This window comes from Puma concolor, chromosome A3 (genome assembly GCF_028749965.1).
Source record: "Puma concolor isolate L17-30 chromosome A3, mPumCon1.1.hap2, whole genome shotgun sequence".
NCBI lineage: Eukaryota > Metazoa > Chordata > Mammalia > Carnivora > Felidae > Puma > Puma concolor.
In genome coordinates this window covers 53,083,475-53,097,973 of record NC_141669.1, presented here as the reverse complement: position 1 = coordinate 53,097,973, position 14,499 = coordinate 53,083,475, and the positions used below count along the sequence as shown (strand labels likewise).

General features: G+C 39.2%; 2 protein-coding genes across 7 annotated transcripts in view; one reads left to right on the top strand and one right to left on the bottom strand.

Moving 5' to 3' along the window:
* Positions 1–7,186, top strand: part of NAGK (N-acetylglucosamine kinase) — a 39,961-nt gene extending 32,775 nt beyond the window's left edge. For both annotated transcript variants that reach the window (XM_086700905.1, XM_086700906.1), the window contains one exon: positions 6,957–7,186. In XM_086700905.1, coding sequence (XP_086557031.1) covers positions 6,957–7,171 — 215 coding nt within the window. In that variant the 3' untranslated portion in view covers positions 7,172–7,186. The remainder of the gene's footprint in view (positions 1–6,956) is intronic.
* PAIP2B (poly(A) binding protein interacting protein 2B) overlaps positions 1–12,652 on the bottom strand; it is a 33,556-nt gene extending 20,904 nt beyond the window's left edge. The window contains exon 1 of one of the 5 annotated variants that reach the window (XM_086700909.1): positions 12,425–12,652. The gene's annotated coding sequence lies outside the window, so the exon portion shown is untranslated. Of the gene's footprint in view, positions 1–5,962; positions 6,128–12,424 lie in introns of those variants that run through there. The other 4 variants (XM_086700908.1, XM_086700911.1, XM_025932484.2 and 1 more) reach the window with 4 other exon arrangements.
* Between the last annotated feature and the right edge of the window lie 1,847 nt (positions 12,653–14,499).

Below are 14,499 nucleotides of genomic sequence, written 5' to 3'. Positions count from 1 at the left end.
AAAATCCAAAAAGTTCTAGAAGCTAAAAAATTTCCATATGCTTTATGTCAAAACTCAGATGACATTAAGACTTGAACTGATGTGAAGCTATACATAGCCTACATTTATCCCACTTAGTGTGAATACTCCTGTTTTGCTCAGAAATACTAATGTGTGTGACTAAGGGTGCTGCAATAGATCACAGGGGCATTACGTAACACACAGAGAAAGCATCTCTCTAAAATTTGAAAAATTCTGAATTCTGAAACTCATCTAGCCAAAAGTTTTTGATCCTCTATGGATTTGTATTCCAAAGTATCTTAAAAACAATTTCCAAGAATGATTAGATCAGAGGTGCTTAGTCTTCAGGATCTCATAGGCCAGTAAATTTTAAAAAATATTTTGAAGATGACATAGAATTGCAATTTTTTTTAACTAAGGATGGTAAAAATATCCTTAGCATCATTTTATAAAAGGATATTTTCAACACCAAAGAACACAGGAAGGCCTTAATTCAATGCAAAAGACAATTCTTTAAATTGAATAAATTTAACTTTATGACAAACACTATGTGGTCTTAATTTTTCTTATTTCACCACAGTCGGATGGAAATTTACTGGAGACCAACACTGTTCTGGTCAGAGGCATAGAGTTCAGCTGGCGAAAAAAAAATCACTTCAGGAAATTATTAAAAATGTAGTCCCTCAGGCTCCATCGCAGGAGAAGGTCTAGGGGTGAGCCACATTTATACTGAATTTTAGAAAACTTGTGGGTGGTCTCTGATGTCTCTGGTGTCTCTGACCAGCTTCAGAACCACTGGTCTAGTCTATAGGATCTAGGTCTACCTTTCTTTTCCTCACCCCACTTCTTTTCTGAGGGAGTAAGGGGAACAAAACAGAAATGTTTCCAAATAGGGAGTCTGCCGAACCCACTGTTTGTAATACCAGTTATTCCTCCATAGTCAATGCTGGACCAGCTGGTCAACTTGCAAACTGAGGCTGTTAGCAGTGGAACAACAGAAATTAGGTAGTAGACAAGCGAGAAAAGCCTGCTGAAGCAAAACTCTGTGAAAAGGTGTGGCTTCCAGAGTTTCTTTCTCTTCAACTCAAAGATTCAGTGATGCCTAAGTTCAGCACAGGTACATCTGTCTTTGCTGAAAAAAAATAATTTAAAAAATATATGTGTGTATATGTATTTATACATGTATGTGTGTGTATGTGTGTGTGTGTGTGTGTGTGTGTGTGTGTGTGTGTATCTACCTATTCCTTCATAGCTGTCTTCTCTGTCCAGCTGTCGCTCCAGGTCTATGATTTTGACTTTCATTTTTCCTTAGGGGATTACAAAAATTAGTAGTATTACATCAAACAACATAATGACAAATAACGAAAACAACTGAAAATCCATGGCATGCTTGATGTTTTATGCAGCAGGCTATATTCTCCAACATTCCAATAAGATAACAACTCATTCCAATAATTTCTTTTTTGGGGAAAAAAATTCTCTTGTTCTCTTGTTACTATCTTTAAAAAATAGTAATATAGTAATAGTATAGTAATAGTAAGAATAAACATAGCTAACATCTTTAAAAACACACAAAACTTTCAATAAGCAATCAAAGTTCTGTCCCAGTTAAAAAAAATTAACAAGTAAGTAAGGCTAAATAGTAAATGATGAGGGACACGAAAATGACACATAAATAATTCTTATTCTCATGGGGTTAATCACGAAATCCTATTTGACCAGAATCCCTTATTCTCTAAGCTTTGCAAATGAAACATCTCTCATTTGATGTTTGTCTAGGGCTTCAGTCATGAAACAAGAATTATTTTATGTCCCTGTGTATGGCCGATTACCTGAATTCAACACTATGCTGGCAGCAAGAGGGGTGAATCTTTCAGGATTTGCTCCATAACCTATGTACTTCTTATACTCCCAAACCAAATTCAGCTTTCTTCTAGAGCTAGAATTCTAGTATTTAGTTAGCATACAGCAGTGGTTCCCAAAATTTAGTCCCAGGCCCAACAGCGTCAGTAATACTTGGGAACTTGCTAGAAATGCAAATTCTCAGGCCCCACCTCAGACCTGCTGAATCAGAAACCCTGGATGGGACCCAGTGATCTGTGTTGAAATAAGCCCTCTAGGTAATTCTGAAGCAGGCTCAAGTTGTGAGAACCACTGCCGGTACAGCAAGTAAAAAAAAAAAAAAAAAAAAAAAATGTGATTCCTCTGTTGGTCCAAAGCCAGGGGTACTATATATTCTATCTTGATATGAAATGAAGACATCCAATTAAAAGACATAATCTCCTCACAACTCCTACCCTCAACCCAATGTATTTTATTTTTGGGAGCTAAATAAAAAACCACACTGCAATCTGAGATTTAGTTGAAAATGTATACTTAATAAGCATCAGTTCCCATCCAGCTTATTTCACACAATGCCACTTTTACATCTTCTTATATCTAAAGTTCCAAAAAAGAATTTTCATAATGTAAGCCTCAGACACTTCGAGAATTATGTAATAAAACATCATCTAGGTCTGAATATATCAAGCTTACTAGAGAAGAGAAGTGGAATTATTTGCTACATCTTAGAACTGTATTCAACAGGGAATTAAAGTTTAGGATTTTTCATCTTTATACTTCCAAGTTAACACAATTAAACCAGAACTCCCCATTCATTAAAAGATTCTAGCGAGGCAAAGTTTCACTGCATTACTTATTGCTTTCAGTGAGCATAAAGCAGAGCCCTGGGAGGCACATTTTGTATATCTGCAAGGCTGCAGAACTAAACAGTCACATCTGCTCGATACTAAAACAAAGGTCCCTGTAAACCCTCAGATGGTGAGTGTAATATTTCAGTATTAGCTGTGGTAATAAAAAGACACCAAGAACACCACTATCAAACAAAAGCAATTACATACTGTTCTGTTTCTGTTTATACTAAAATCACTATGTTAAAACTTCACTTCCCCTAATATTGCATTTTAAAGAAGGGGGCAAGACCAGTCTGTAGTTCACAAAGCATCTACTTTCAAAAAGCAGATAATTTCCATGGAACTGTTTCAGAGCACGAATGAAGAAAGCCTTCTAATGATTAGTTTACAGGTAGCTCAACATATTAAACAGAACAAAAATAGCACAAAAGAAAACCACAGATCGATTTCCATGCTATAACCATACACTTTAAAATAAAACATGAGTAAATAAAATCAAGCAAGTAATTAAAAAACAAAACAAAGCAAAACCAAACCCTGATCAAATAGGGTTCAGTCCAGAAATGCAAGGATAGTCTAAAATTAAGAAATATAAAAATGTATTTTTTCATATTAACAAGCAAAGGAAAAAAACTACATGAGCATCCCTATAGTTGTCAGAAATACATACACACACACACACACACACACAATGATTCTACCGTAAAAAATGTTTCCATGCAATGCATAAAAACATTTGGGTAGCAAAATTACAGACCATTTTTCTTCATATTTTGTTTCCTAATTATTATAAAAAAGAATGTGGCTTCTTTTATATTAGGGAGGAATATTTTTGTTTATAAATATTTAAATCTCTTTCTTATTTTTCCTCATGTATGTGTGTCACACGTAGACTACGGGGCTTGAATTCCTGCCCCGTGAGGTTTAGCAGCCCACTTCTGGGATGTGCACTGGACAAAGCTGCCCCTACCTTCATTATTTTTGAAGGTTCTCTAGTAGCAACACAGAAAAAACATAATTAGGTAAGCTAAAAAATAAGAAAAGTATGATTACAATTGAAAATCATATGTATGCATTAAAAAACACTACAAGTGAACATGAAAAAGAAAGCAGCTACTTAAGCCATGGGGTGACCACCTGGAAACATTGATTTCAGTTGTTTTATTGTGCTCCACATATTTTTTAAATATACAAAATTGAGTAAAAGGAGAAAAAACAACCCTGCCAAACCGTTCTTGGGGCCACTCTTCCAATCTTTGCTACTATTGTTATGTATTCACCTGATATCCTCAGACTCTTCTTTCTCATAACTCCATTTCATTCACTCATTCTACTCAATTTTTTTAATGTTTATTTTTGAGAGAAAGAGCGTGAGTGGGGAAGGGCAGAGAGAAGGAGACACAGAATCCGAAGCAAGCTCCAGGGTCTGAGCTGTCAGCACAGGGCCTGATGCGGGGGCTTGAACCCATGAACCATGAGATCATGACCTGAGCTGAAGTTGGATGCTTAACTGACTGAGCCACCCAAGTGTCCCTCTACTCATTTTTTTGAAAAGGTAACACAAACATGATTCAAAAAAATGTTTTAAATATACATAAAGGCATATGCCAAAATCCCATTTCCATTTGTATTTCTTCCATTGGTATCTTATACATCGTTTCAGATTTCTTTTTGCAATTATAAGCAAATATGAATGCATATTCTTACTCTACCCTTCTTTCTCTCTCAGCACAAAAAACAGCATTCTAAATACATGGTTGCATGCTGTGCCCCTTTTTTAAAAATCACAATATATCTTAGAGCTCTTTTCCATCAGTACATAGTCTTCCCCATGCTTTTCTACGACTGTATAATATTCCAGGGTTTGCATGTACCAGAGTTACTTAACTAGTTCCCTACTGACAAACACTGGAGTCATTTCTATTATGCTATTACAAACAATAATGCCAAGCATAACCACACACACACACAACCCCAAATTCATTTCTGAATGTACCTTTGAGGAAGTTTATGAAATGGTTCAAGATATTAGATGATTACAAAGTCACACATTTACCAGACTGAGAAGTTAGCCCCTTTTCTAGTTCTCATTATATATAGCGTTATGTAGCAAAAGATGTAACAATTCTGTGAATCAAGCAATTGTACTCTTAGGGATTCATCTCATAAAAATAAAATGACTAAAACACGCATTTCTATAAAAAAATGATGAATGTGCACAAAAGGTATAAAATAAACCCATCAAAATGTGAACCACTGCCGTAGTATGGTGGATGTTCTTAAAATTTCTTTTAACGTTTATTTATTTTTGAGACAGAGAGAGACAGAGCATGAATGGGCGAGGGTCAGAGAGAGAGGGAGACACAGAATCCAAAACAGGCTCCAAGCTCTGAGCTGTCAGCACAGAGCCCAACACGGGGCTCGAACTCACAGACCTCAAGATCATGTCCTGAGCCAAAGTCAGACGCTTAACTGACTGAGCCACCCAGGTGCCCCAGTATGGTGGATCTTAGTATGAGTGCTCTATAGCTTCCCCCTTCTCCATTTTTGCCCATCAATACTTTCTAATTTTTCAGAATTAATGTACTATTTCTGTAATATAAAATTAAAAACTAAAAAAATGTTAATTCAAATTAAGCTGGATACTTTGTTAGTCTGTCTTATATTTGTACAGTGCTTCAGAGTTTCTAAAGTACGCTTATGTGCATCATTTAATTCTTACACTAACCCTATGTATTTTCATTCTATCAAAACAGAAAAGGAGGCAACAGATGGTTAGGCAATTGTGCTCAATCAAGGTCATTCAAATAGAAACCTGGCAGAGACAAACTTCAAACCCAGATCTTCTGACTGCAAATTCAGTACACTATCAGAAACATTATTGCCACTTCCTTAATTTTAACAATAACTTGGAGTTAATTACATAATCAGAATTTGACAGATGAATTAAAATTACACAGTATAAGGCCTCAGCCCCTAAAGCTCATATAATCAGATCTTATTGAAGGGAGAACATTAGCATACAACTCCCAAAACTCCAGAGTTAGTATGCATATAAATAAATTACCCAACTGGCAAAATATACATCTAATATGGCCCAAAATGAATGCCTGATAAAAGTAACATCCTCTCACATTGGAAGATTCTTACTTTCAAGACACCCTTTGTCTTTGCCCTGCTCTAGTCTGGTCTCCACATACCTCATGGAAACATGAGGTATAAAACATGTGAATATAAAACATTTTTTTTTAAGTTTGGGACTTACTGACCAAGATGACAATAAGTTGACTAGGATGTATTCTTTCTCCTCAATATCTCTCCTTCTTTCCTATAAAATTATACAGGTTGTTTTGCAATGCACATGGAGACGACTGATAAATCTTGGTTTGTTAAAGTACATTTTAATTCATCATTCCTCAAAATATGTCTCATATAATTCTGTTCCAAAAGATGATTAGATATGCTGCAGAGGGGGTGGAAAGGAAAGGCCATGGTTAAATACAATATACCCCTTTTGGAGATCCATAATTTACAGAGGACATTAATGTAATAAAGGCCCTAGAGAAGTCCTGCATCACAGAAACCTTTGTTTAATCCAGTTTAACAAAAAATTCTTCTACTATGGCATAACTATTCACATCTTGTGTTTAGAGAAACCGCTTGAATATAGTTATTAACTGTACACCCACAACAGATATGACAAACATGGATAGCTCTTAAATCTTTTCTACCACAAAAATATTAATTCTTTAAAAAGTTTCTATGTTCAGTCTAGTGAACTCCTTCCTCTTCACCCACCAAAGCCTTGCTCAAATATTATCTCACTTGAGAAATCTTCCCCAGTGCTCTCTATATTACTAACTACTCCTTTCTGCTGGTTTAGACAGCTTTTATTTATATCTCTATTATCTCACTTAACGTGTGATAAATCAGTTCACCCACCTGTCTCCTTGATAGATGGTGAGCTTCTTGAGAATCAGTTTGTTTATATTTTCATCACTTTGAACAGTATGGGGCACATATGAACTTCATGATGGAAGTAAATAAAGTCACTATGGTATAACAGTTTCCCAGAATTCAATTCTTATATTTCTAAGCTGTTAGTGATACCCTGCCAACAGCCCGAGAATATTATGCTCTCTCCCTAAAACTTGCATCCATTACTGAGCAACAGTGGTCATAGTAAACTCAGTTGTGACATGTCTTCTAGCCAAGCCCATTCAGTTTTTTCCTTAGGTGATCTTTGTTTGTTTATATCTCTAGGCCTTTGCACCTGCTGGTCCCTGCTGGTCATACAGTTTTATTCATCTGGAAAACATTCCTACTCACCCTTTAAGAATCAGTTTGAACAATACCTTCTTTGGAAGCCTTCATATCCTCCCATCCTTTCAGGAAAAGTGGGGAATTCCTCAAGTCAAATATTTGTGCACCTATTACTATGTAAGATAAAAGTGTGGACCCCACGTTCAAGAAGCTGACAGCCTAGTAAGGAAGACAGCCATATGAACAAATAACCACACTATAATAATATTAAATGCAATACCAAAAGGAAGATTTATGAAATATTCGACATGTGTTTACTTTGTTAGGTTCTTTATTAGACATTATCAATGATCACGTTAGATAGGTATTTGAATTAGACAGATGTCTACAAAGCTCTAAGGACTGCTATATTCTCAACTGTCTTCTGAAGAAACTGTCTCCAAGGGGTTCTTTTTATATATGCTGAGGTCTATGCAACAGATAATACATGAAAACACCCTACTTCTTGGGCCACAAGCACCTGGACTAGCACTCAGAGCCCTAACTAAGGACAATCTACAGGTTGAACCTGAGAGAGAGATCACCTAGGACATGGCTTGGCTCAAAATTCTGCCCAGGGGTGCCTGGGTGGCTCAGTCGGTTAAGAGTCCGACTTTGGCTCAGGTCATGATCTCGCGGTTTGTGAGTTCGAGCCCTGAGTCAGGCTCTGTGCTGACAGATCAGAGCCTGGAGCCTGCTTCAGATTCTGTGTCTCCCTCTTTCTCTGCCCCTCCTATGCTCATGCTCTATCTCTCTCTGTCTCAAAAATAAATAAACATTAAAAAAATTAAAAAAAAATTCTACCCAATAGGGGTCCTCTATTTTAGGTGACAAACCAATACAATCAGTTTCTCTCTTGGAAAATACAAATGTTGGGTGAGCAAAGTAAAAGAAGGAAGGTCTCCAGAGCTCAAATCCTATTCTAAATACTGCTCAGTTATTATTTTTTAAAGCTTTGAAGGCAGTAGGGCCAAGGGACAATATGGCTGCTGAGATGACTTCCCATTTAAATTTATAGTAAACCCTCATCATCAAAGGTAACATGTGGGGGCACCTGGGTGGCTCAGCTGGTTAAGCGTTCAACTCTTGACCAGCTCAGGTAAAGATCTCACGGTTCATGAGTTCAAGCCCCACATCAGGCCTTCCGCTGACAACGCGGAGCCTGCTTAGGATTCTCTCTATGTATGTGCTTCTTCCTTTTAACTGACAAGGGCCTAACACATCATATCACCACTTCTGAAATTAGGAAACAGGCTTAAGAGTTCTACAACTTGACCAAAGTCACTCAGTTGGTAGTTGGCAGAGCCAGAAATCAAAGACCAAATCAGCCTGAACCTTCTAGAAAATCCTGCCAGTTACATGGGTAAATGGCCTCAAAATCAACTAATGACAAGTACAAGTTGACACAGGTTAATGGAGGGAGACTTAAGGCTTTTTTTTTTTTTATGTTTATTTATTTTTGAGAGAGAGACAGAGACAGAGACAGACTGCGAGTGGCAGAGAGGCGGAAAGAGAGGGAGACACAGAATCTGAAGCAGGCTCCAGGCTCTGAGCTGTCAGCACAGAGCCCAATGCAGGGCTCAAACTCACGAACTGTGAGATTGTGACCTGAGCTGAAATTGGATGCTTAACTGACTGAGCCACCCAGGTGCCCCTACAGAGAGAGACTTAAAAGGAAGAGTTTATGCACAGAGTAGAACAGAAATGTTCTGTAAGTCAATATGCTGGGGGATGTGAGGTGGTCAAGTTAATTTGTCATTCCAACCTGGACCTCTTCCCTGAGCTGTTAGGTGTCTATCTCTTTTACTCAAATATAATATCAGTAAGGGCAAGAGCTTAATCTCTTTGTTCACCAAAGTATAAAAAAAGCCTAGCTTATAGTAAGTGCTTAATAAATATTTGTTGAATAAATGAATAAGTGAACAAATTATCAGAGAAAAGGAACATTCTACAGTGGACTGCAAGAAGGGTTATGGAGTCCATGGGAATGCAAGCTGGTATAGCCACTCTGGAAAACAGTATGGAGGTTCCTCAAAAAACTAAAAATAGAACTACCCTACGACCCAGCAATTGCACTACTAGGTATTTATCCACGGGATACAGGTGTGCTGTTTCAAAGAGACACATGCACCGCCATGTTTATAGCAGCACTATCAACAATAGCCAAAGTATGGAAAGAGCCCAAATGTCCATTGATGGATGAATGGATAAAGAAGATGTGGTATATATATACAATGGAGTATTACTCAGCAATCAAAAAGAAGGAAATCTTGCCATTTGCAGCTATGTGGATGGAACTGGAGGGTATTATGCTAAGTGAAATTAGAGAAAGACAAAAATCATATGACTTCACTCATATGAGGACTTTAAGAGAGAAAACAGAGGAACATAAGGGAAGGGAAACAAAAATAATAGAAAAACAGGGATGGGGCAAAACAGAAGAGACTCATAAATACGGAGAACAAATTGAGGGTTACTGGAAGGGTTGTGGGGGGGGATGGGCTAAATGGGTAAGGGGCATTAAGGAATCTACTCCTGAAATCATTGTTGCACTATATGCTAACTAATTTGGATGTAAATTTTAAAAAATAAAAAATTAAATTAAAAAAAAAAAAGAAACAGACTCCAGAGGTCATTTACAAGTGGAGTTGATCCTCATTTTTTATGGATCCTGTATTTTTGAATTATCCCACTTGCTAAAATTTCTTTGTAACCACGAAATCAATACTCACAGTGCTTTCCTGGCCATCCACAGACATGTACAAAGTGCAAAAGTTTTGAGTCAGCCCTCAAACACACTCCCAGCTAAGGTGGAACTAGGGAGTGCTCTGCATTTGTATTTCCATGTGTCGCAGAGATGACTAAAGGACACAGATGGTAGGGGGCAGTGCAGTGTACTGCAAGAGGTTCTGGCTCTGAGTCCAACCAGACAGGGTTTGAATTCTAACTCTGGTACCTGTTAGAGGGTGGCCTCAGGCAAGTCACTTAATACTTCTGAACCTCATTTCCTCTCTTGTAAAATACAGAAAATATAATTTAACTGTATTTAGGATCTAAGATTATAATCCATGTAAGATGTATATATGTGCATATTTTCCCTAGGAGCAGTGGTTCAGTATTTGCCAATTTAGCGTTCTAGGTGGCTTTATACACCAAAATTACTGCAAATAGTGAAAATCAAAGGTATTTATTTATAATAAAATAACTGAAAGATACAGCAAACAATTATTTGGATGGAGTGCAGGCCAGTGTCAGGCTTCAAGAGATTTTGCAATAGAACCTCACTAGGCGTATGAAGTGTGGAAGAGGCTTTCAAGGAGCGAGAACAGCACCTACAGACAGAGACCCAAGTGTGTAAGATAAACAGGTTGGTTTAGGAAAGGCACATCAGAAAGTCTAGAGCAGGCGATGAGGCCAGAACACCGGATCACAGTGCTCCTCTGTGTCCTACATATACCCTGCACTGCAGAACCTCTCCCTCTGCATTTAATTCTTGGTTTACAGGCGTCTCTTCCATTAAACTGTGAGCTCTTTAAAGACAAAATCTCTAGGAAGAAAGCATAGTTATAAGCCTTTAAAGTTGCAAACGAGTATTTACTAAGCACAAATACACCTGAAAAGACTGCAAAATATAACTTCGGTTTTCAGTCGCAGCCTATACCAATGCATAATAGTAACCAACCCATCAATCTGCAGTTTTTCCAGGACTTTTCTTTGATGAATGCTGCTAATAATTCTGTAATTAATACTTTTTATTGTTCTCAATACCTGTGCATTTGTTAGAAAAGCTTTAAAATCTTCCCCTTTTCATGTGATTTATTAACAGGGCTCAAACATATGGTCTATTAGACAACACAATGCTGCCTCCTCAGAGTGAAGATTCCCTTTAAATCACTCTATGACTTATTTCTCTGTATACAAGGTACAGTCTTACCACAGTAAAATACAAGGAGATATATATATATAGTTTTCCTTATTTGTAATATATATATATATATATGTTACAAATAAGGAAAACAATAAGAATTTTTCAAAAACTTGCAAAAAACAATGTACATATTAAACTAACTGCTTACATTTCACCTCTGTGAACTAAGAAAAACAATTCCAATTTATGTGAAGACTCTCTCTCATACACACATAGCCTAAGGGGCCCATCACGCTTATTCCAATACTTCAATCTCCTCAAAACAAAACTCTTACTGTCCAATATGTAAATTGATATTTTCAAAACTCTAAAGTGACAAGTTACTTTTTCCCCATAAATTTCTTGGCATAATTTTATTTAGGCACAACGCAGTTTGCACTATTATCTTGAAACATATGGCTAGAACCAATATCATTAAAACACAAACTGATATACTATGAATGTAAATACAAATCCTCTGTGACTGGGGAATAGAGAATATTGTTTTTAAACAGATTCAATGCCATATTATCCATAGTCTGGTTGTGATCAATCCCACTGAGCCACACAGCTAAAACATGTTGTATATTTTATGATAAATGAGGATGGACAGGCCCTTACACTGCAAACTCTCTGCCACTCCAGTTAAGCCAAAGTATAATGCAAACTGCCTACTTAAAATAATAATAAGACATTTTCAATTTCTTGTGGCCAGTAAACCCTTCTCGCCTGCATTTCCAGAAACTATCATCAGGACTGTCCTGGGACAAAGATTCCAGAGAGGATATTATGATCGAATGCCATTTTAAGGAAGGCAAGAACAGTTTACCGTTAACAAAACTGATTAAAATTCCCAATCTTGCAAAGCTCCCTGTACTATGTATCCTGCGTCTCTTGCATTCACCTTCCAGCTGCTTGGAAGGAGCAAGTGGAAAATGTTAGTTTCCATGAGAGATGTAGATGAAATTCAGGTGGTGGAAGGGGTAAAGGCTCACTCGCAGAACGGAAGGCAAGAGACAAGTGGCCAAGGTTCCTAACTCAAATAAGGTATTAAGAACGAAAGCTGGGGTAAAGCGGGAGGTGGAGGGAGTGGAAGAAACACAGATAACGCACCCAGGCCCGCGAATGGGGGAGGGGTGAAAATGTGCAACTCCTCCCCGTACCCGCCTGGGGAGGGGACCAGGGGATGCAGCACTGGTCACTTTCCCTCGCGGTGTTGCGCTGGGGTAGTGAGGGGACTCGCTTCAGTCCGAAGGAGGCTGAGGAGGCTCAGGGAAGTTGAGGGGCGGGGGAGGAATAGCGTGCCTGTGCGGGGAGAAAGGGACTAAGGACCCTCTAACGACCGCAAGGGGGAGAGGGTACCCCCCGCGGACGCCCCTTCCTTGCGTATGGCCGCGACGTGGGACCGGCCGTCTTACCCTCCCCACAGGAGCTCGGACGGGCGCGTGTCGCCCCTCGCAGCCCGGACGGCTGCGGAAAGGGAGGCGCAGGGCGCCCCCAGAGCCAGGAGAACGGCGCTTACCGCGGGTCCCCTCCCCGGCAGCCCGGGTGCCCGAGCCCACCTGGGCTGACCAGAAGCCCTTCCTCCAGACCGTACTCCGTCACTCCTCCGACAGCCTCAGCCGTCGCCGCAGAGGTCGCCGTCGCCAAAACAGTCTTGGCCTCCAGTACCAAAGCGTAAGCGAGCCACAGCACGGGAAAAGCGCCGCTGCCACTCGCCAGGTTATCTCTTACAGCACACTGGCTATTTACTCCGCCCCCGAACCCAAGCCATTGGTTGCTGGGCACCGCCCCATTCGCCTATTGGACTGAAGATGATGCCGCTCATTCACCTAGAAGGGCATGTGTGGTGCTTATTGGTCTAAATGTGAAGCAGTTCCCGCCCACTCTCTCAGAAGTTCCAGCTTCCGATTGGTATGAACATCTGTCTTTTTGCTCCCTTCGTTCTTTCTCTCCGGGTGGAGCGCCTCCTTTCGGGAGACACCGGCTCTGATTGGCTGAAAGGATGCTACGTTAGTCCTGGATAGGCATTGGGCCAAGGGTGCGTCCGGCCCCCCACGTGGGGGAGGAGCCCAAGCCTCAGCACAGCTGGGTTTGTTTACACAGGCTCTTGTTCGCGCTTCCTTCTATTGGCTGAACCAGCGGCCCCTCCCACCGGGTTGAGCCATTCAATCTAGCAAGGAGGGGCAAGGGGCGGGCCTCAGTGGGATTTCCCCAACTGTTCATTACCAAGGGAGGAGCTTTGAGCTAGGTTGGGTTAGAAGCTGGCGCCGCGCTTTGCCGTCGGGAAGTTGGGGAGTTGGACTCTTTGAAAGGGCTGGAAGGGAGCAAAGAGACTCTCTCACATTTCTAGAAACAAACCTAACTTCTGGAGTGCTTTTAAAAAAATAAAACCGTTTTTTCCACTTAAATTAGGACGTCCCATTTTTGCTTGCTAAGGACTTTGAATTTTATCCTTCGGGAAGCGGGGATTTCTTTATACGTCTTTGTCTCTTCCCACCTCTCATGCTAACTATATACGTAACACAAAGTAAAGGCTTAGTAAGTGATTACACAATGAGTAATAAATGATAAAAATGAAAAGGAAATTTAAGTAAGATTAAATAGCATAATAGTTAAATGTGTTAAACATACATTTAATATAAATAATGTAATAAAGTTAATACATAAATAAATTCATTCAACAAATATTATTGAGCATATGCTATAATGTTCAGGCTCTGATCTAGGCTGTGGTATATGATATGAATAGGACAATGAAAATGCACCATGGTGCTTATTCTCTAGTGGAGGAGATTGACAATAAACAAGTAACCAATAAATAATAGAATGCCATGTTGTGATTAAGTGCTACAAAGAAAAATAAAGCAAAGGTTAAAGAATGGTTGAAGAAATGGCTATTTTAGGTAGAATGGTCAGTTTAAGAGCTGTTTGAGGAAATAGCATTGCACAGGAATGTGAATAATGTGAGGAGTGGGATGGAGGCTGGTAAGCAGGGCCACTACATTGCACAACACTATCATACTGCTTCATGTATTTCCAACTTGTGTTTGTAGGTATGGATAATTTTAGGATCATCTGCTCTGGTTTAAATTTGATTTGGTTAAATAATGTAAATGGATCCTACAAGAAATACTTACCTTCTTTAGGAAAAAAATCTGACTCCAGAATAACTTCCCCACCCTCCACTGCTTCTTTTCCTAAGGTGACCCTCAGGTGTTTCGTGACAGTGGTACCTACATGATCTCAAAGCTTTGGAAAACAGGGTCCTCAAGTCCATATGGTGTTCTTGCATAATCAGAAATACTCTTCAAGGATGAAGATATACTACAGGATAGCAATGGGATCTGAGGAAGTGTTGGTAGACTCCTGTTGTTTCCCTCCCTACCACTGACACTGCTCATAACTTTATGACTGGGTATCACCAACGATAAAGAGAAAATCTTAAAAGTAGACAGAGAAAAAAGGTACTTTGCATACAGAGGTGGGGAGGATAAGAATTACAGCAGACTTCCTATCAGAAATTATGGAGGTCAAAAGACAATGAAGGAGGGAGGTAGCCAGGTGGATATCTGATAATGGCATGCAGAATAAATA